Source organism: Lactuca saligna, chromosome 3 (genome assembly GCF_052625555.1).
Source record: "Lactuca saligna cultivar CGN05327 chromosome 3, ASM5262555v1, whole genome shotgun sequence".
In the NCBI taxonomy this organism is placed as follows: domain Eukaryota; kingdom Viridiplantae; phylum Streptophyta; class Magnoliopsida; order Asterales; family Asteraceae; genus Lactuca; species Lactuca saligna.
This window is the reverse complement of record NC_136419.1, coordinates 66,343,210-66,363,958: the sequence shown is the minus strand read 5'-3', so window position 1 is coordinate 66,363,958 and position 20,749 is coordinate 66,343,210. Positions and strand designations below refer to the sequence as shown.

At 40.9% G+C, this 20,749-nt stretch overlaps 1 protein-coding gene across 1 annotated transcript; it reads right to left on the bottom strand.

Moving 5' to 3' along the window:
- Positions 1-4,438: 4,438 nt before the first annotated feature.
- On the bottom strand, positions 4,439-5,191 carry LOC145035634 (uncharacterized). Its single transcript, XM_078984148.1, has one exon. It carries the CDS (start codon positions 5,189-5,191, stop codon positions 4,439-4,441), a length of 753 nt encoding a protein of 250 aa, XP_078840274.1.
- Between the last annotated feature and the right edge of the window lie 15,558 nt (positions 5,192-20,749).

Genomic DNA, 20,749 nt, shown 5'->3' with positions numbered 1-20,749 from the left:
AAAGGATGATATGTTTTCGAAGGTTGTTTCCTAATGATTATGAGTATATCAAAGTCCGTGTTGAGTATGCAATGTTTTCAATGAAGAGTGGTCCTTTTGAGGATTTAACAAGCATTTCAAAGATGGCTACTACGGAACTCAAGAATTGGTGGGTTAACTTTGATGCTCAAACTCCTTTTCTCCAGACTTTGGCTTTTAGATTACATGGATAACCTAGTTCTTCTTCTTGTGTTGAGCATAATTGGAGTACTTATGCATTTATTCACTCGCTTAAGAGGAACAAGTTGACTACAAGTCATGCTCAAGACTTGGTTTATATCAGCAATAATCTCCAACTTTTGTAATTGACTCCGAATGATGATGTAAAGACGTGGGATGTAGGTGGAGATGCTTTTGATTCAATGGAGTATGTAGGGTTTTTGGAGGTTGCCGATCTCTCACCAGATGAACTGGATTTTGAAAATGATAACTATATCATAATATGTATAAAGAACATAATAATATACCAGTACTTTTATATTTATTTTACAACTATTCAAGAAGTTGGTTATTATATAAAACATAAACATTGAATATAACATAAGGATATATTGTCATTTTTTCCATTCAATAGAACAATTAAGAGGTTCTAACCAAACTTACATGTTAAAATTAAGATATAAAAATTCAAAGACTCCTAAAAATTCAGACCACTTAAAAGACGAGATAATAAAAATTTAGATCCTTCCAAATAGCCTGTTAGTTGGTTGTACAACCTTATTTAGCTAGTTTAGTTGTATAATGTTTTTTTTCAATAGCATTACTAACTTTTAAAAAATCCATCCATTTAAAAAAATATAATATATAATGGTTGCATAAAACCTATTAAAACGGATAAAAGAAAATGTGTTGCCAAAATTAAATTTTTTTGGTGTTTATTTTATTAAACACAAGGTTCTAAATGTCATGATGCATGGGCCTGATGACAAGCTGATGTGTGTCAAATGCACTAGTTTTAATCCTACTACTTCAAACACATACTAAACACACGAAAGACAGTGTACCTGTCGATTAACAATATACTTCAAGCAAGTAGGGTATCGAACACATGGAACGATTTTAATGAATGAATCTACCTACTATTAAGTTAACCAAAAATTCTAGCAAAGTAATGGTTTTTATCTAATTTTGGAAGTTTAGATTAACTTAATTTATCAACTATCAAATTATAAAAACACTTTTGTTAGTTTGAATCCACTTTCCCTCAATGGTTTAAATATTCATTATGACAATTCTCGTTGGTTACCAATTAAAATATTATTAGCAACTCAATTCCAAATTTACTCATATTAAACTAATTCATATAGAGCTATGTATGGTCATACATAATTTAATAGATAATCAATTATTGGATAGAATTGGAGCTATGTAAGATTGAGTTAAGAAACATAATTATGGTCATAATATGAGTTCTTTAGCACAACTAAATTCAATAGTTCAATTACCTATCTAAGATTGGTTTGATCTTAGCTCTAATAATCTAATGTTCACTAAATTACTAGGTATTCAAATTCATGCAGATTAATAGTCATTAACTACAGAGAATAAGAGTTTAAAGGAATCTTGTATCAAATTAAGCATTCTAGGTATAATCAATCAAACACAAGACATTAACCAACACGAAAAAGTCTAAGTTATTATAAAAAAACCATGAGTTCCAACTTTATCTAGCTAACAGAAGCAGCCAGATTTTGCTACTCATACTAACAAATAAACTAACACAAGTCATAATCAAAAACATTGTAAAGTACCAAAACTAGAAAGTAATTATGAACTTCTTCTTCTTCCTTAGTATTCAAACCAATTTCCGATCCTTCTAACCCTCTAATTTCGACTTATGGAAACCTTTTCTAACCATCCAACCTCTCTAATTCGTAGGGATTAAGTATTTATATAGTTTTGGATTGTGCCCGACACATGTCATGATGATAAGTGTTCACGTCATGAGTCTAGTAGTTATCCGTATTCAACAAGGACTCTTACTTCACGATGTGTATCTTCTAGAAAGTCCGAGCTAACGTCATAAATACGTGGTTTTGCTGGATTTTTCATATTTCAATCTATTATCCTCCAAAGTTCCGATCTTTAACGCTTTCAGTCCCTCTTCTTCAAAATGACTTCTTTTGGTTGCGAAATATAATTCAACCTTGTAAGTGTCATTTATCTATGCAAATAACAAAAATATTAATCAAAATGTAATTAATTATTGCCTAAAAATGTGTATAAATATGGCAATATCAAATACCCCATACTTATTCTTTGCTAGCCCTCAAGCAAATCTAATTATTTTAAATTTTAACCTTCATCGCTAACATCACATAGAATAGTCTATTTCAAACTCAACCATTATACCAAGACCTCAATGTGCATATTTGTGTCTAAAATCGTAATAACCTCCCAATCCTAAATACTCACAATCCTTATGAACCTTCACCCCATAGCTTATACGACATTCATTTCTGCATCCCTTCGAATCAATCCTCAAAAATCTTTCTTAACCTCAAGGTATTTTTGTTAAGCTACCCAAGCATACATAATATAGAAATTACAACTTTTGATACCACAATGGAGTTCTTGAAAATTTTCACTTCTTTGATATTTGATCTTTAATTTTTTTGAATTCACCACCTTTTTGTTTGATTTTTGGTATCTTCAACTTTTGAATTCTTTAGAATTTTGATCTTTTGATCTTCATACTTTGATAGCTCCAAAATTCTTACCACTTTTTGGTAATTTCAGTCTCTCTTTTTTAACATGAATATCTCACTTTTTTTCACTCAAAACCTATATGCTTAAGCAAGAGTGTTTAACTTCCACCTTTATTGGTAAAGGTATTAGTCTAAGTCCAGTGACTACATAAGATCTCCTAGATAGATTTCAGGTTTAGGCTGCAACACATATTATGCCATATAAACTACCAGATTACCTTTCATATATCATGGCTTTTCATTAAGATTTGGGAAGCCACAAATATACTATAACATGTATTGGCTCGGTTAAACATTTAAGCTCTCATCGGATCATCCCATATAACACTAGCAACTTAAGTTCAAATTATTACCAGATTTAATTATTTGATTATTATTTAAAATCTATTAAAACTTTTTAAATTTACTAATTTCTAGCAATTTAGTTTTTCGACCCCCTACTCCACACGTATTACATACAATACCCTAATTGTATGCATGAAATAATTTAAAAGCAATAAAAGGGAGAAAAAGGAACATACCCCCCTGGGATAGTAGTGGCTTGATCGAATTATAACTGTGTGGACAAGTTGTGGATCTTGAATACGAACTTCTACTAATATGGAACTTGGATATTTAACAAGTGAGATATGAAAATATCCCATAAAAAATTAGGAATCGAGCCTTCAATCTTCAACAAATGTGGTGCAGAAAAATCTCCAAAGCATAAAGAACAATGTTGGAAAGCATACGCCACAATGTATAATCAAGAATATAAGTCATAAACAGATTCATAATATTTCCAAGAAGGACGGTGGTGACCCACGTAACGAATATGGAATAATAGTCTTCAATATTGTGGAAAATAGAGATTCACGACGTGTTGTATTAGAATTCACGACTCATGACGTGAGTATTAAGCATTCACGTCGTGAGAACTGGATGCACATAAAATAATTTCCTCCAATTATTCTTCCCATTAGTGCACTTCAACAAATTGTCTTAATGGATTAAGACCCCTGTTACTCTATTATTTGTGACTCTTTTCTCTAACTCGCTTCTCTCTCGATTAACCACACACTTATTTTTTATTGTGGGTCTCGACTCTCGACTCTAAACTCCCGGCTAAACGTATTCGCACTCACATCTCTAACATCCTTACCCGCGTTTCTCTAGGAAAATCTGAAAATAATAACCAACGGAAGTAACCAAGGACATAGAAACCTTAAAGTTTTACAATCCAAAACAAACAAACAAACTAAAAATAAATAAAAGAAAGTAAAAATGAAAAAACTAAACTGAAGGAAAAACGAAAGGAAATTTCAAACCGAGCTCGAGTTGCCTCCCAAGAAGCACTTATTTTTGTTGGAATCATGAGTCGTATTACGTGCCACCTCACGTTGAATTGTCCGGAGTGTCCACCACCAATTGTATCTTCTGCTCCTTCCATATCCTTTTGTATGCTTGTACTCATCGTATATAATCCTTTTTGGTGTTTTCTTTTTTAACTTTCACCTCATTTACTTCAAGTTTTTGTTTAATCCCTTTATTTTCCTAAAATTTATTCTCCACTTTTTCCTTATTGTTCATTTCTACGAGAACTATCTTTTCATTCACAGTTAAATTCATTTCCTTGGAAGTGACCTCGTCCTCGTCACTCGATAAATCTTCACATTCTTCACTCACCCAAGAAATTAGATTTTTATAAGAAACTACTTCAAAGACCATAGAAATAGATGCTCTCGTTTGGTGTGTTTAACTTGTTGAATTGTATTAAGTTCTTTTTCCATTCGCTTTTCTAATTCTTCAAGTCCTTTCTCTTCATCAACATTGAAAACTTCATCTTGAACATTATTCCCTTGAAAATCATCTTCTACTCCAAAAGTAGCTTCATCATCTCCAACTCTCAAGGCAAGCTTGGATTCGCGAATATCAACTAAGGCTCTAGCAGTATTTAGTACAGGGTGACCAAGAATAATTGGAACATCAGCATCTTCTTTCATATCCATCACCATAAAGTCAATTGGAAAAGCAAATTTCCCAATTTTTACAAAGATGTCCTCTACAATGCCCTTAGGATGTGTCACTGAATGGTTTGCCATGTGAATTGTCATTCTTGTAGCATTCAACCTAGGAATATTTAGCTTTTGATGAAATGAGAAAGGCATTAAATTTATGCTAGCCCTAGAATTAGCTAAAGCATAAGTCTTCAAATTATTCCCAAACTCACATAGAAGAGTGAGGCATCCAGGATCTCCCATCTTCTTTGGTAACTCTCCCAATACAACCTTAGAACTTTGCTCACAAAGAATCACCTTGGAACTTTTCTTTAATTGCTGAGGAGTATCTATTAAATCTTGTAAGAACTTCGCATATTCAGGAACTCTAGATACTAACCCAATGAAAGGAGTATTTATTGGAATACCCTTCACTTGCTTCATAAATTCCAAATGCTCCTGTTCCATTGGATAAATATTAGCTTGGGACAAACACAGTAAACAAGGACAATAAGCTGAAACATTTTTTGAAATTTTCTGTTCAGACCCTTCCCATGTCGTGTGTAACAACGTAAATTTTCAAAACAATTTTTCTTTTCTTAAACATGTTTTCATCAATGTCAAGTCATAAAATCCATAGTATCATATCATCATACAAAACATATAAATCCCAAGATCATAAAATAAATCCTCTGCTAGTGTGTATAGATCACGCCGGTGCCTTCCCATGGTCCTCGCTAGTACCTGAAACATATAACACAACAATTGTAAGCATAAATGCTTAGTGAGTTCCCCAAAATACTACTTACGCACATACGCCCTTCCAGGCCATGACCTTCCGGTCCATGTGTCTCAGGGACTTCCGTCCCGACCCGGTAAACCTTCTGGTCCTACCCGCGTCGACCTTGCGGTCCAATCACAATGCGTTCTGGCCCATACATAAATGCCTTCCGGCCCATAACATAATGCCTTCCGGCCCATATCCAGCATAGAATACCTAGCACATACAAACAGTTAAGTTATTCATATATAATGCATACAACTCATAACATATCCAACCTTACGGTCACACATAAATACCCTTCCGGGTTCAGTATAGTGAGAAGACTCACCTCGTAGGAAGTCTAGAATCTCAAGTGCTCGCTATCTCCGAATCTCGAAACGAAGATGCAACCCCGCCTCAGGAAGAAGCTCTAACCTTTTCTATCCACGGATCTACACTTGTACACCAACTTCTAGCCTCCACAATGGACTTCTCTTCTCTTTTGCTACCTTGAAATGACACCTCAAAGCTTAGAACACTCACACTCAAGCTATAAACGAAGGAACAACTCTCTTAGGGTTTCTTTCTGAAGGATGGTGGCTGAGGAACCAAGCCATCTCATTCCTTTTATAGCCAACAACCCAAATTAGGGTTTTGGGTCTAACCGGTTACGCCCGGCGTAACCTTGGGTACGCCCAACGTACCTGGGTGATAACACATTTTAATGAGGCGCGCGAGTAAATGCAGCGTACTCCTTGTATGCCCAGCGTACTCGCCCAACATAAAGGCCCAAAAATGACAATTAAATAAAAGATGAAGGCTAATTGGTTGTACCTGAAATTTGGGTTGTTACAATTCTCCCCCACTAGAACCAGACTTCGTCCCCGAAGTCTTATACCGAAAACAATTTCGGATGCTGCTCCCGCATCTCCGACTCGGACTCCTACATCAGTTTGGACCCCTTCCGATGCTGCCACTACACTTGCACCAAGGGAATTTCCTTATTCCTCAGAACCTTAACCTTTTGATCCCTAATTGACACTGGTCTCTCAACATAGTTCAAGCCTGCATCCACCTGAATACCTTCTAATGTTACCACTGTCGACTCATCGGCAATACATTTCCTCAACTGTGACACATGAAAGGTGTCGTGAATCCGAACCAGCTCCGCAGGTAGATCCAAACGGTAGGCTACCCTACCTACTCTTGCGATTACCCTGAAAGGCCCAATATATCGAGGTCCCAACTTGACCCTCTTCCTGAATCGAATCACTCCTTCCCAAGGAGAGACCTTTAAGAGTACAAGGTCACCAACCTGAAACTCGAGCTCGGACCGACGCCTGTCCGCATAACTCTTCTAGTGACTCTGAGCGGTCAACAATCTCTACCTGACCTGCTGAATCTGCTCTGTCGTCTGAAGCACAATCTCCGTGCTACCCATTACCCGTTGCCCCACCTCTCCCCAGCAGATGGGGGTCCGACACTTCCTCCCATATAACAGCTCAAAGGGTGGCATACCAATGCTCGAATGATGGTTGTTGTTGTAGGAAAACTCTGCTAAGGGTAAATAGGTGTCCCAATTCCCTCCAAAATCCAAAACACACGCTCGGAGCATATCCTCGAGCGTCTGAATTGTCCGCTCACTTTGTCCGTCCATCTGCGGGTGGTATGCGGTACTGAAATGCAGCCTCGTACCCAACTCCTCGTGAAAATTCTTCAAAAATCTGGAAGTAAATCGTACGTCTCGATCTGAAACAATCGACATCGGAACCCCGTGTCGCGATACCACCTCCCTCACATATAACTCCGCCAACCTCTCAGCAGAAGAGCTCTCACTGATAGCAAGAAAATGAGCGCTCTTCGTCAATCTATCCACAATCACCCAAATTGCATCGACCCCTCTCGTAGTCCTTGGCAATTTGGTGATAAAATCCATGGTAATTTGTTCCCACTTCCACACGGGAATCTCCAGCAGCTGCAGCTTACCATGCGGATACTGGTGCTCGGCCTTAACCTGGCGAAAAGTCAGGCACCTCTCGACGAACCACGCAACATCCCTCTTCATACAGGGCCACCAATACTCCTTCTTTAGGTCCAAATACATCTTAGTAGCCCCGAGATGGATCGAGAACTTTGATCGATGTGCTTCTTCCATCAAAATGGTACGCGTCCCGCCCACAAACGGTACCCAAATCCGACCCTGAAAAGTCATAAGTCCCCGACTATCGGTAACGAATTCCGATACCTGCCCGACAACCCGCTCCCTCTTTTGGTTTTCTCGTCTCGCAACCTCAGCCTGGGCCCCTCGGATGGTGTCCAATACTGGAGTCATCACCGTCAACCTCATACAAACATCTTGGATCGGGGCGCTCTCCATCCTACGGCTCAAAGCATCCGCTACGATATTAGCCTTGCCCGGGTAATACAGGATCTCACAATCATAATCCTTCACCACATCCAACCATCTCCTCTGGAGCATATTCAGGTTTGGATGATCCATCAAGTACTTCAGAATTTTGTGGTCCGTGAATATGGTGCACCGAACCCCATATAGATAGTGTCGCCAGATCTTGAGGTCAAACACCACAACCCCCAGCTCCAGATCGTGGGTGGGATACCTCGACTCATGAGGCTTCAGGTGCCTCGATGCATACGCTATAACGTTCCCCCTCTGCATAAGCACTGCCCCTAACCCAGATATTGATGCATCACAATATACCACAAAATCCTCCATCCCTTCCGGGAGTGTGAGCACCGGGGCCTCGCACAACTTCTGGCGAAGTGTCTCAAATGAGGACTGCTGCTCCGGACCCCATGAAAATGCAACACCCTTCCGGGTCATCTTGGTAAGTGGCACGGCTATCTTGGAGAAATCCCTAATAAACCTCCGATAATAGCCGGCCAATCCCAGAAAGCTCCTGATCTCAGTGGGTGATCTCGGAACTTCCCATCTCATCACCGCCTCGATCTTGGCCGGATCGACCAATCTCCCTTTCTGGTTAACAAGATGTCCTAGGAACTGGACCTCTCGTAACCAGAAATCACACTTGCAGAATTTGGCATACAGCCTCTCCGATCTCAGAACTCCAAGAATCTCCCTCAAATGCTCCTCATTCTACTCTCTAGACATCGGATATACCAAAATATCAAAAATGAATACGATCACCGACCGATCCAATATCGGCATGCACACCCTGTTCATGAGATCCATGAATGCAGCTGGGGCATTGGTGAGCCCAAAAGGTATCATCACAAACTCGTAATGTCCATAACGAGTTCTGAATGCAGTCTTCTGGATATCTTCATCACGAACCCTCATCTGATGATAACCCGACCTCAAGTCTATCTTGGAGAACCAAGATGCCCCCTACAACTGATCGAACAAATCATCGATCCTAGGTAACAGATACCGGTTCTTGACCGTCAACTTGTTCAACTCCCGGTAATCGATACACATCCGGTGTGAACCATCCTTCTTCTTGACAAAAAGAATCGGCGCTCCCCAAGGTGAGCTACTCGGTCGAATAAACCCCTTTCCCAACAGCTCCTGAAGCTGCGAGGATAACTCCTACATCTTTGGTGGAGCAAGGCGAGGTACCTTGGTGATGGGTGTTGCTCCCGGAACTAGATCGATACGGAACTCCACTTTCCTTTCCGGAGGCACATTCGGTAGTTCCTGAGGAAACACATCCGGAAACTCGCACACTACTAGAACCTTTTCAAGAGAATTTGGTCTCCCCGCGGCCACTCGTGTGTCCACCACATAGGCTATAAATCCACTGCACCCCTGTTGCAAACTCTGTGTCACCCTGGCAGCCGAACAAAATGCTGACCCACACCGGGTCCCCTCACCATACATAGTAAGTAGTCCTCCACTAGGGTCTCGTATGGTCACCAGCTGTCCCTCGCAGTCAATGACTGCTCCAAACTTACTCAACCAGTCCATGCCCATGATGACATAAACATCTCCCATCGCAATAAGAACTAGATATATAGGGAACTTGACACCAAAAATCTTGTGCACGCATCCTCAAATCACGTCGGTGGCATATACCACTTTCTCATCAGCTATGGAAACCCTCAGGGTTCGACTCATCACCTCCCGATCAATACCGATGTGCTGACTAAAAGCCAAAGATACAAAAGACCGACTCGCACCCGAGTCAAATAATACCAAGGCAGGTACAGAATTCAGAAAAGTACCTATGCATATCATAATATAAGCAAAATATCTCAACATAAAAGTAAATACACGAAAGAATGCATACCAGCCACGACATCGGGCGCCGCGCGGACCTCCTCCGCAGTCAACTGAAAAGCTCTCCCATGAGCTTTCGGAGCCTCGGCCTTTGCCGGTTGAGTCTCGGTAACCCTAACAGCAGGCGCAGATCCCTGTGTTGATCCCTTGTGAAGCTGAGGACACTCGGCCTTCCGATGGCCGGTCTAGTTGCAATGGAAGCAAACCATAAATCCCTTTAGGGCAATCCCTGGCGATGTGCCCCTCCTTGCCACATTTGTAGCAAGCACCTAATCGACAGGCCCCCTCATGACCCTTGCCGCACTTTCTGCAAGTGCGGGCCTTCTAACCTCCCATCCTCGAATCGGCGAACTTGGTCCACTTGGCTACCGGCTGAGACTGAGCCAGCCGCCGATCCACCCGCTGAGACTCGACCTCCTCCCTGGCCCGAGTCTCTAACTCGATCTCCCTCTTCCGGGAATTTACCTGGAACTCAGCAAATGTCCGGTATGTCGAGTTTGATACGAACTCCCGAATGTCCCTCCTCAGAATACCCAAATATCGGCTCATCTGTGCCTGCTCAGTGGACACCTGCTCAGGGCAGAACATCACCCTTTCATGAAACTTCCGGGTGACCACAGCAACTGAATCATTACCCTGCTTGAGGGTCAAGAACAACTGAATCAACCGTTCCCTCTCCACCGGGGGAACATACTCGTCTCTGAACATAGTAGTGAATCTCTCCCAAGTCACGACTGAAATCTTCGCAAGAGCGAAGTTTGCCATCACCAACTTCCACCAATCCTTTGCTCCTAGGCGGAGCTTGTTTAAAGCGAACTGTACCCTCAGATGCTCCGGACATGAACACGTATAGAAGCATCCCTCAATGTCAGCAATCCATCTCATCGCAGCGATCGGATCCTGCATCCCATCAAACTCGGGTGGCTTCGTGTTGCTGAACTCCCAGAATTGCAATGAGTCACCTCCCTGAGATCTGGCAGTAACCACAGCTGCTGTAGCTGCAGCGGCTGCAGCCTCAGTCACCGTGGCGTACCGCTCATCGAAAGTCTCCAACAGCGTGGTCTTGATAGACCCAAACATCTCCGAAATCTCGGCCCAGATTGCCGCAGCCACCTCATTTTGGATCATCTAACGAAGCTCCTCATCACTCATACCGCTCGTCCCAGGTCTGTGGCGTGTCCCAACCATAAGGCCTCTGAAATACAACATAAAAATATTAGAGACTCAATCGAGCATAATCGCACTCGATAACGCAACCCTACTCAACCTCCGATACCCAAAGGATTCTTACTTGGGCTGCCCACTGATTCGGTGCCTTCAGTAGTACGGGCCCTATACTACTGACTACACCGCATCAGCATTCACCCCAAGTCCTCCTCCCTGGACCCCAAATCACGAGTACTCTATTCTTGTTATGCATTGGCTACCTACTCGCTCTCAAGACATCTCATAGCAGCAGCATTCCCTAGACTAAGGCATCACAAATCAGGCCACTCTAGTCCTAATATGAATACCTAGTCTACTCTAGCATGCATAACGTATCATAATATATCGCATAACACATATTGTAAGAGTATTTTGGGGATTTTACCATTCGGGCGCTGGCTAACCGTACACACTGCTTCTTCTTTGGTTATTTCAAAATCTCTTATAAAATTTTTATGTTTTTATTATTGAAATTTTTTTCTCAAATCCTCGGTTTGAGTTTAGTTACACCCGAAGGTGCACCCGAATCCCTCAAACCAAGGCTTTGATACCAACTTGTAACAACGTAAATTTTCAAAACAATCTTTCTTTTCTTAAACATGTTTTCATCCAAGTCAAGTCATAAAATCCATAGTATCATATCATCATACAAAACATATAAATCCCAAGATCATAAAATAAATCCTCCGCTAGTGTGTACAGATCGCATCGGCGCCTTCCCAAGGTCCTCGCTAATACCTGAAACATATAACACAACAACTGTAAGCATAAATGCTTAGTGAGTTCCCCAAAATACTACTTACGCACATACGCCCTTCAAGGCCATGACCTTCCGGTCCATGTGTCTCAGGGGACTTCCGTCCCAACCCGGTAAACCTTCCGGTCCTACCCGCGTCGACCTTGCGGTCCAATCACAATGCCTTCCAGCCCATAAATAAATGCCTTCCGGCCCATAACATAATGTCTTCCGGCCCATATCAAGCATAGCATACCTAGCACATACAAACAGTTAACTTATTCATATATAATGCATACAACTCATAACATATCCGACCTTCTGGTCACACATGAATACCCTTCCGGGTTCAGTATAAGGAGAAGACTCACCTCGTAGGAAGTCTAGAATCTCACGTGCTCGATATCTTCAAATCTCGAAACGAAGACCCAACCCCGCCTCAGGAAGAAGCTCCAACCTTTGCTATCCACGGATCTACACTTGTACACCAACTTCTAGCCTCCACAATGGACTTCTCTTCTCTTTTGCTACCTTGAAATGACACCTCAAAGCTTAGAACACTCACACTCATGCTATAAACGAAGCAACAACTCTCTTAGGGTTTCTTTCTGAAGGATGGTGGCTGAGGAACCAAGCCATCTCATTCCTTTTATAGCCAACAACCCAAATTAGGGTTTTGGGTCTGAACCGATTATGCCCGGCGTAACCTTGGGTACGCCCAGCGTACCCGGGTGATAACGCGTTTTAATGAGGCGCGCGAGTACGCGCAGCGTACTCCTTGTACGCCTAACGTACTCGCCCAACACAAAGGCCCAAAAATGAAAATTAAATAAAAGATGAAGGCTAATTGGTTGTACCTGAAATTTGGGCTGTTACATCGTGAGCTTAGAAGGCTCGCGTCATGAGTTCGGTGTTTCAACATAATATTTCTCGTGGATTTTTGACTTTTTTGGCTTCGGTTCTGATGGATTTCGTTCCACTTCTAGTGCTTCTAAGAACTCATAAATAGCCTCTTCTTAAGTTTCGATGATCATGACATGTGATTGAGTCTTCTTTTCGGGAAATTGTGAAGAAAATTTTCATTTACCAAAGTCTTTAGTTGACCAAGTTGGGCTTCGAGGTTTTGGATCGATGCTTGATGATTTCTTTATAAAGCTTTCTGGTAAATCTTTATAGCTTGTTGATCTTTCATCATCTTTATTTGATTTTTCAATGTTGCATCAGTATCATCATGCCTTTTCTTGGAGGCTTCCATAAAACGAGCTAGCGTGTTTTCTAAGTCAACTTTCTTTTCGGCTGGTGCTTGTTCCTTTTGATAGAAGCCTTGACCAGTCTACCTATATTTTTCTTCTTTTTTCTTCTTGTAATCATCATATGGAAACCACTCCTTCTTTGGTTTTCTCCAATCTTCATCATATTTATCCCCAATAGAATAGCAAACATGAGCCTTTTTATATCATTTATCATCTAAGTGGTAGTCTTTGGTCAAGTGTGTACCATTGCACCTTTCACATCCAACTATAATAGCATGAATTATCTGGTCCATCTTTGTCATTCTTCTGTCCATATTGTCAAGCATAGCTAGTACGACAACCATGTCTTCAAAATGTCCACCCCTGATGCCTTTTTCTCCTACATGTCTTAGATTGTGGTACTCACGGGAATTCTTTGAGAACTCTTCAACCAACTCCTTTACCTCTCCTGGATTTTTCTTCATAAGTGGTCCTTGAGAATCAAGGAGTTGCCTTGTCATGACATTCTGTTAAGAGAAACTTTAAGACACACTTGAACAAAATATTAGAACAAGTAAATAGCGGAATTGTTAATCTCTAAGGATCTGTTAGCTCAACAATAATATTAAGAATTAGAAGTTAGTGAGTTAGATGTGGAAATGTAAAGAAATGTAAATGACAACAATTGTTATATCAAGTATACACAAAAGCAGATTGATAACGTGGAATACATTCAAACCAAGTTAGTAAGTGAGATCTAGCTTAGTGATTAAGTTACAAGTGACTTGCTCTACGAGGAGAGATAATAATGGAAGAAGCTTAAGTAAGAGAGAATGAGAACAAGAAGATGTGTATTAGAAATTGATAAGAGATTCACAAATCAGTTGGGGTATTGAATACATAAGCAAGGATCCTATTTATAGAGAAGTTTACAACTCTAAGAGTATCCATGCAAGGCATATTGGACAACAGAGTGTATTACAGAAAAGACAAAATAAACTAAGTAATGATATAGATTGCAGTGCATAATGACTTCAGATATCATTGTTTGAAGACATTTCTTGACTACGGTGGCTTTGGCGCCGCGGTGGCAAAGTTCAAGAGGGTCACTTTTTGATTCAACAACTTCCCCCTAAGTGACCTCTTTAACTTGGATCATCTATCAAGTTTAAGGAACTTGATCAGTATCCACCAAAACTTCCTGATGTTCTCTAACAAGTTGATTCTTCTCAGTATTTCAAACTTGACTTCTGTGGTTGTATGCTTGGATTTTTCAACTGCATTGCGGCAGGTCTCAAGTTGTTTTCTGGTGAGACGATGCATGGCAGTGAAAGGAATGAAATATTTGATGTTGTCAGTCTTCCTATTGAAAATGACTCCCATCTTAGGAAAGTTGGTTGCGCCTAAGGATCTTTTTTCAAAGCCTTTGGTATGCATGGGTGCGGGGTCAAGCGGTGGCAAGTCAGCAATTTCAGAGATGATGGGATGAATGTCTACATCTATTTTTGCAAAGTCACAGACTGTTTTCTTAAGGTAAGTACTATCCCTTTCAAGAGCGATCTTCAGCCTTGGATTTTTTCAAATTTGTGCTGGAAGACTCTGGCGATGAGAGACACTTCTTCCGGGTTCATACAAGGAAAATCAGCCTGGGTGCAGATGTAGTCATGTTCCCTTCTGGTCAGGGTGTACTGGATGAACTCAGCCTTCATGAATTTCCTAATCTTGTAATTTTTCACTGCGGCTGGTCTATCGTTAGACCATAAGTGTTCTATAGGAGAGGCATGCTTAGCATAAAATTGGCTAAGTCCCTCGAACTCCATAGGAAGACTTTTTTCGTCCGGAAGGCTGCGGTCGAACTGCTCAAATACAGTGAAGTATCTGGCATTCGGTGAGATTGGGACATCCCAATATTCGTCTGGAGGGGGTTCCGCATAGGTAAGATAAGGAACGTAGTCATCATCAAGAAGTCTTCAGTGAGGATTAATCCAAGAATTTATCAAGGATTCATCCATGACTGTGTCGAAACCATAGAGTCTCCATACTTCTTCAGCTAACTTGGCTGCCCTCCAGTCTTGTTTTCTCTGAGCAGAGGCAGGAGAATCATTTGAGCTCGGATACGACATATAATCCTCCAGATTTTTGAAGTGAGGGGGAGTTTCTGGCTTTTCAGGAGTGATATGGAGAGGGGAGTTGTGATGAGATGGATGTGGGGAGAGTTGTGTTTGATGTTGTAGTGATGGTTGCTGTGTGGGAATGTTTTCAGTGGAGATTAGAGGAGTTTGATGATGTTTTTGAGATTTTTCGAAGTGATGGACTTCGTGTACTTTTTCACTTCCCCCTCTTGAGGGATCCAGACCAAGAGCCTCCTCAAGCCATTGATGAAGGCCATCAACCTTGTCAAATATCGTTTTAAATTGAGCTTTGAGCTCTTCTGCCAGTTGTAGGTTATTGGGGATGGAGGAATTGAAATGTAGTCTGTGAATCTCTTTTGTGAGCTGAAGAATCGCTAGCCCATGGAAGTTGTTGGAGAGAGAGCGTTGCAGTCTGTTGATTGTGGTTTGGAGAACGGAGATTGCTGACTCATAAGCAATATGTGTTTCAAAAATCAGCTTCTCAGATTGTGAAGCTTGATTTGCAACTATGGCTTAGATATCTATTTTAATTGCAGTAACCTCAGAGATGAGGCATTCCGCAGTAGCCATGAATGCCTTATGATCAGCTTGACGATTGTTCTCAAGTGACCTGATCCCCATTTAAACCATTAGAGAGATGCGCTCTGCAGCCAATCTCTCTCTTGCTTCTAATCTTTCAATTCTTTCCATCTAGGACTGCGGTCTTGGGCTGTCTTCAGGTTGTGGTTTATTTGGTTTGACTGTTGCTAAGATTTGATCGACTTTAGCTTGAAGACTTAGGATTTCTTTTCTTGTGACTGCGGGCTTTTTCTTCTTCTTCTTTTCTTTTGACTTAGTTGTGGAGTGATAAGATCCACTGGATTCTTCGTCTTTATCGAACATCATCAGGTCATCATCAGAGGGAGAGGGTTTGTTAACCTCTTGTGGTTTATCATCATCAAAGACAAAAATTGGGGCAGAGCCTGCGGCAGTTTGAGGAGGGGGAACTTGATGAAGATGCTGATCAGTAGCAGTTTATTGAGCTTGTTGGATTTTGGCTACCATTGCGGACATCCAATCTTGAACCTTAATGATAGTGGCTACGGTATGGTCATTGTTGATTGCATCTGCCAAATACTTAGCCACAACATGAATTTCTTGATCTTTGAGTTGTTGCTGTTTGATTTCCTAATCCCTGCGAGCTTGAAATTCCCTACGAAAAGCGACATATTTTTTGTCTTCGGCCTCGTTAGAGGGTTGATATCGGCTCCAAGAATCATTAGAGTCATCTTCGTCAGTTCCTGAAAAATGCACCAAGGTGTCCCTTGGGTTCATGGATCCTTGCACATTTGTGCTCACCGTGCCTAAACCACCTGAATGTGATGTAAGCAGAGTAGGATTTCCTGAGCTTCCTTGGTCTCCTTGACCCGTGGTCAAGTTTGGCCTCAACTCAATTCTGGCAAAGGCAGAACATGTGCCTTGCGGATGGGACTGTGTTTGAAGTGTATGGGTTACGTTCAAGACGATGGAGTTCAACTCCTCTGATGAAAAAATGGACAGTCGGGAAGCCCTGGAGACTTTAGGACGATCGCCAGTATTATCCCTTTGGGAATGTACTGGGGGGAGTCTCCTCTTTTTTGTGATTCAGACTCACTTTCTAAGTCTGAGAGGAAAAAGATGGTGTCCTCAAGTGGGTGTGCAGGCACCCCAAGGACTACCGGAGCCTGTTGAGAGGCCGAGGTATCGGTTCGATGATGTATTTGTCTAGAGGAATCCGTTTTCCTTTTCTTAAGGATTGAGATGGGTTGGTCATCTTCAACTGAATCACTACCGAAGTCATGGTGAATCGGTTCAGTTGTTATGAGAACTGGTGGTGATTTTCTCTTCTTTGATGGTTTGGATGGTTTTGGAGCATCCTTTTTGGGAGTGCTAGATTTCTTTGCGGTGCGAGGACCATGAAGAGAAGAAACCTTATGTTTACGTCTATGAGAGACATCATCAGTCTCTAGATCAAGTGAAGTGAGAATGTGGGTAGGGAGTCTGTGGATGGGACCAAAAATAGTTTGATCTGAGGAAGGATTGTAGCTTTTCAAGTCCTTGGTGATGAAGAAATTAATGTCATCACCCATGTCAATCTTGGCATCCGTATGTAATTCTGATATACACAAAGACCAGAATCTAGCAAAAGTAAGCTCAGATGGGTTCTGCTTTGGGTTCTCCTTGGGAATGTACTGGAGAAAATCGTCCCATAGAATTTGACCATAGTTCACATCACAACTATTGAAGATGCTCCAAACTAGTTCTAGAAGCTTTAAACCCATGTTGTCTGTGCCTCCGGTTTTGTCGAACAGACTGCGGATAATAAAGTGACAGACAAACTGCCATACCGCAGGCAACTGGTTCTTCTTGAACTCGCCAATACCTTTGATATTCTTCTAATAGCCCATCTGGTACAGTGCGGTGGTGACACCCGCCATTGATGGACTAAAGAACTTCATAGATGGATGAATCAAAAGATTAATTGTAGAGAGGAACTTTTCTTTGGTCAAGATGACCAAGGCATCATTAACAAGCTTGAGATGAACTTCTTGAAGATTGTCGGTTGGGAGATATGCAGAAAAAGCACACTTGTAGAGAGTAGATAGTCGAACAACGTCGGTAAATGCATCAAAGGGCCCAAAAAGTGGATGATTCTTCAAGAACTTGATCATCAGTTTGGTTGGTGCATTCTAAGTTGGTTGATCATCGAACACAGCTCTGAAATTGCTCGAAGCAATCGTGGGAGAATCTGAACTAGGAGGGTTCACTGATCCAGTGGCTTTCAGTTGTTTCTTAGAAGTGTCGAATTTCACCATTGTTGAATTTTAAAAAGCTTGATGAATGCAGAGAGGAATTTTTTTAATTTGCAGAGAAAGATTGAGGGTTTTATTGAGAGCGTAAAGGTTTCTTTGTGGAGAAGAAGGGGGTTTTATAGTGATTTGTTGAAGCGGGAAACGGTGAGGTTTTTGACCTAGGTAAAATTAGGTAAAAAGGAAAAATTATTTGTAAAAGGAGCATCTTTAATCTTGACCACATATTCAAAAAGGTTAAAGATTAGGAATTGGGATTATCTAAAAAGAGCACTGCATTTAATGAAATGTCAGATCACATTATGAGTACATGTGGTGAGGGTGCGAAAAATCCATTGGATAAAGTGGAAGTTGTAACGGATGGGTTGGTTTAGGTCATAGGAAGAGACATTTTAGAAGATTTGATTTGGAAAATATTTTATTTGTCATCATACCTAAAATAGGCCTGACACCAGGTTTTAAGGAGAAGAAAGTGTCAGTTTCTCCAAGGAATGTTTTTATTTAATGTTTTATTTAATAAAGGATCATTAAATAGCACACTATTTGTTTTTTTTTATTTTATAAAAAATTTATATATATATATATATATATATATATATATATATATATATAAATCGTCTAAAAAGTAATTGATGTGACTGCGGATGAACAAGTCATTGCAGATGGTTTCTTTAATATTGTGGATGACTGTAGTGAGACAAACTGAGAAGAGCACTTGTACAAGAGTTAGAAATAAAAAACAAGAAGGACCCATGAAAGATAGATACAATATATGGTTGCGGTTCATTGAATGCGGTACACAAAATGTTCCAAAACCATCTATTATCTATGACTTTCAGTTAGAACCGCAATCGAGACCAGGAGGGTCTGTGGTTCCTGTTAATTCGAGAAAATTTAGGGTCCGGATTCATCATTCCCAACATTTGTAGGAACACATTGAGTTTTGTAGAGTCAAGTGCTTTTGTAAAAACCTCAGCAATCTCTTCATGAGTAGGGACAAAGATGAGCTCAATATTACCTTTCAGAATGTGGTCTGTGATGAAATGATATCGTAGTTCAATATGTTTAGTCTTGGAGTGTTGAATAGGATTATGAGAAATCACTATGGCACTTTCAGAGTCACAATAGATTGGTATCTCCAGCATTCTGTATCCGTAGTGTAATAGTTGTGTCTTCATCTAAAGGACTTGGGAACATCAGGTGGCTACGGCCACGTATTCTGCTTCTGCGGTAGATAATGAAACACAACTTTGTTTTCTTGAGGACCAGCTGACAAGTCTACCTCCTAAAAATTGGCATCCACCAGAGGTACTTTTTCGATCAAGTTTGCATCCAGCATGATCCGCATCAGTAAGCGCTTGAAGACTGAAGTCATTACCTGCGGGGTACCATAGACCAAGAGATTTGCTTCCTTTTAGGTATCGAAGAATTTGTTTGGCTGCGCTCATGTGTGACACTTTTGGGTCAGCCTGATACCTTGCACATACACCAGTTGCAAAGACAATATCCAGTCAGCTTGTGGTGAGATACATTAAAGAGCCAATGATACCTCTATAATTCTTCTGATCTACTGATTCGCCAGAAGGATCAGCAGAGATCTTATATCCGAAGGCCATAAGAACCTTTGCCGAGGAATAGTTGTCCATAGAGTATTTCTTCAGAAGCTCAGTGGTGTATTTCTCTTGATGAATGAATATCCCTTGCTGAATTTGTTTGACTTGAAGACCTAGAAAGAAGTTAATCTCTCTATTCATGCTCATCTGAAATTTGTTTGTCATGAGCTTAGCAAATTCATCCACCATTTCTTGATCCGATGATCCGAAGATGATATCATCCACATATATTTGTACAAGCATAAGGTGAGAACCGTTTGATTTTCTAAATAGTGTGGGATTAATCACTCCTCTTTTGTAACCTGAAAAGACTAGGAAATCAGAAAGAGTCTCATACTAAGCTCGAGGGGCTTGCTTTAGACCGTAGACCGCCTTTGAAGCTTGTAGTAGTGATCAGGGAACTCGATATTTTCAAAGTCGGGAGGTTGTTGAAGGTAAGCCTCTTCTTTCAATTCCCCATTGAGAAAAGTGCTTTTGACATCCATTTGGTGTACTTTGCTGTTTTTGTGAGAAGCATATGCTAAGAAGATTCAGATTGCTTCCATTCTAGCCACCGGAGCATATGGTTCATCGTAGTCAACGCCTTCCAGTTGACTAAAGCCTTTAGCAACTAGTCTTGCCTTATTTATGATGACCACACTAGATTCATCTAGTTTGTTCTTGAACACCCATCCTGTACCAACAATAGTATGGCCTTGTGGAATGGGAACAAGTTGCCACACTTTGTTTCTTTCAAATTCTTCCAGTTCTTCTTGCATCGCAAAGATCCAATCTGGTTCTAATAATGCTTCATTGATGGATCGAGGTTCAACTGTGGACATAAATGTTTCATAGTGACAATGATCAGATAAATCTTTGGCAGATCGAGTTTGGATACCTATGGATGGGTTGCCAATAATTTGACCTGGTGGGTGATCCTTCATCCATACATGTAGACGAGGCAACAAATGCTTAGCAGCTGCGGTTGCAGGAATGTTTTCAATATCAGAGGTTGCTTCAGATGGAGAAGGAAGTTCCCCCTTAATTTTTGAACAGCCTGCGGAATCATCTTGACTTATTGGAGTGGGAATGACATTTTCTGGAGTAGTTTGGAGAGCTTCCCCTGGATTGCTGAAGGGAGTTCTTCTGAAACCTGAGAGGGTTCCTCCTAGACTGCTGTCGAAAGAGATTGTATGAGAATGGAAGCTTGAGCCTCATCAAGTACTGGAACCTCGATGGTTGCGGTATTAACCAGAGTAGAGCTTTCCCCCTCAACCAG

Bases quoted from the DNA above. Each gene is read 5' to 3' on its own strand.
- LOC145035634 (XM_078984148.1), bottom strand. From the start codon at position 5,191: ATGGAACAGGAGCATTTGGAATTTATGAAGCAAGTGAAGGGTATTCCA.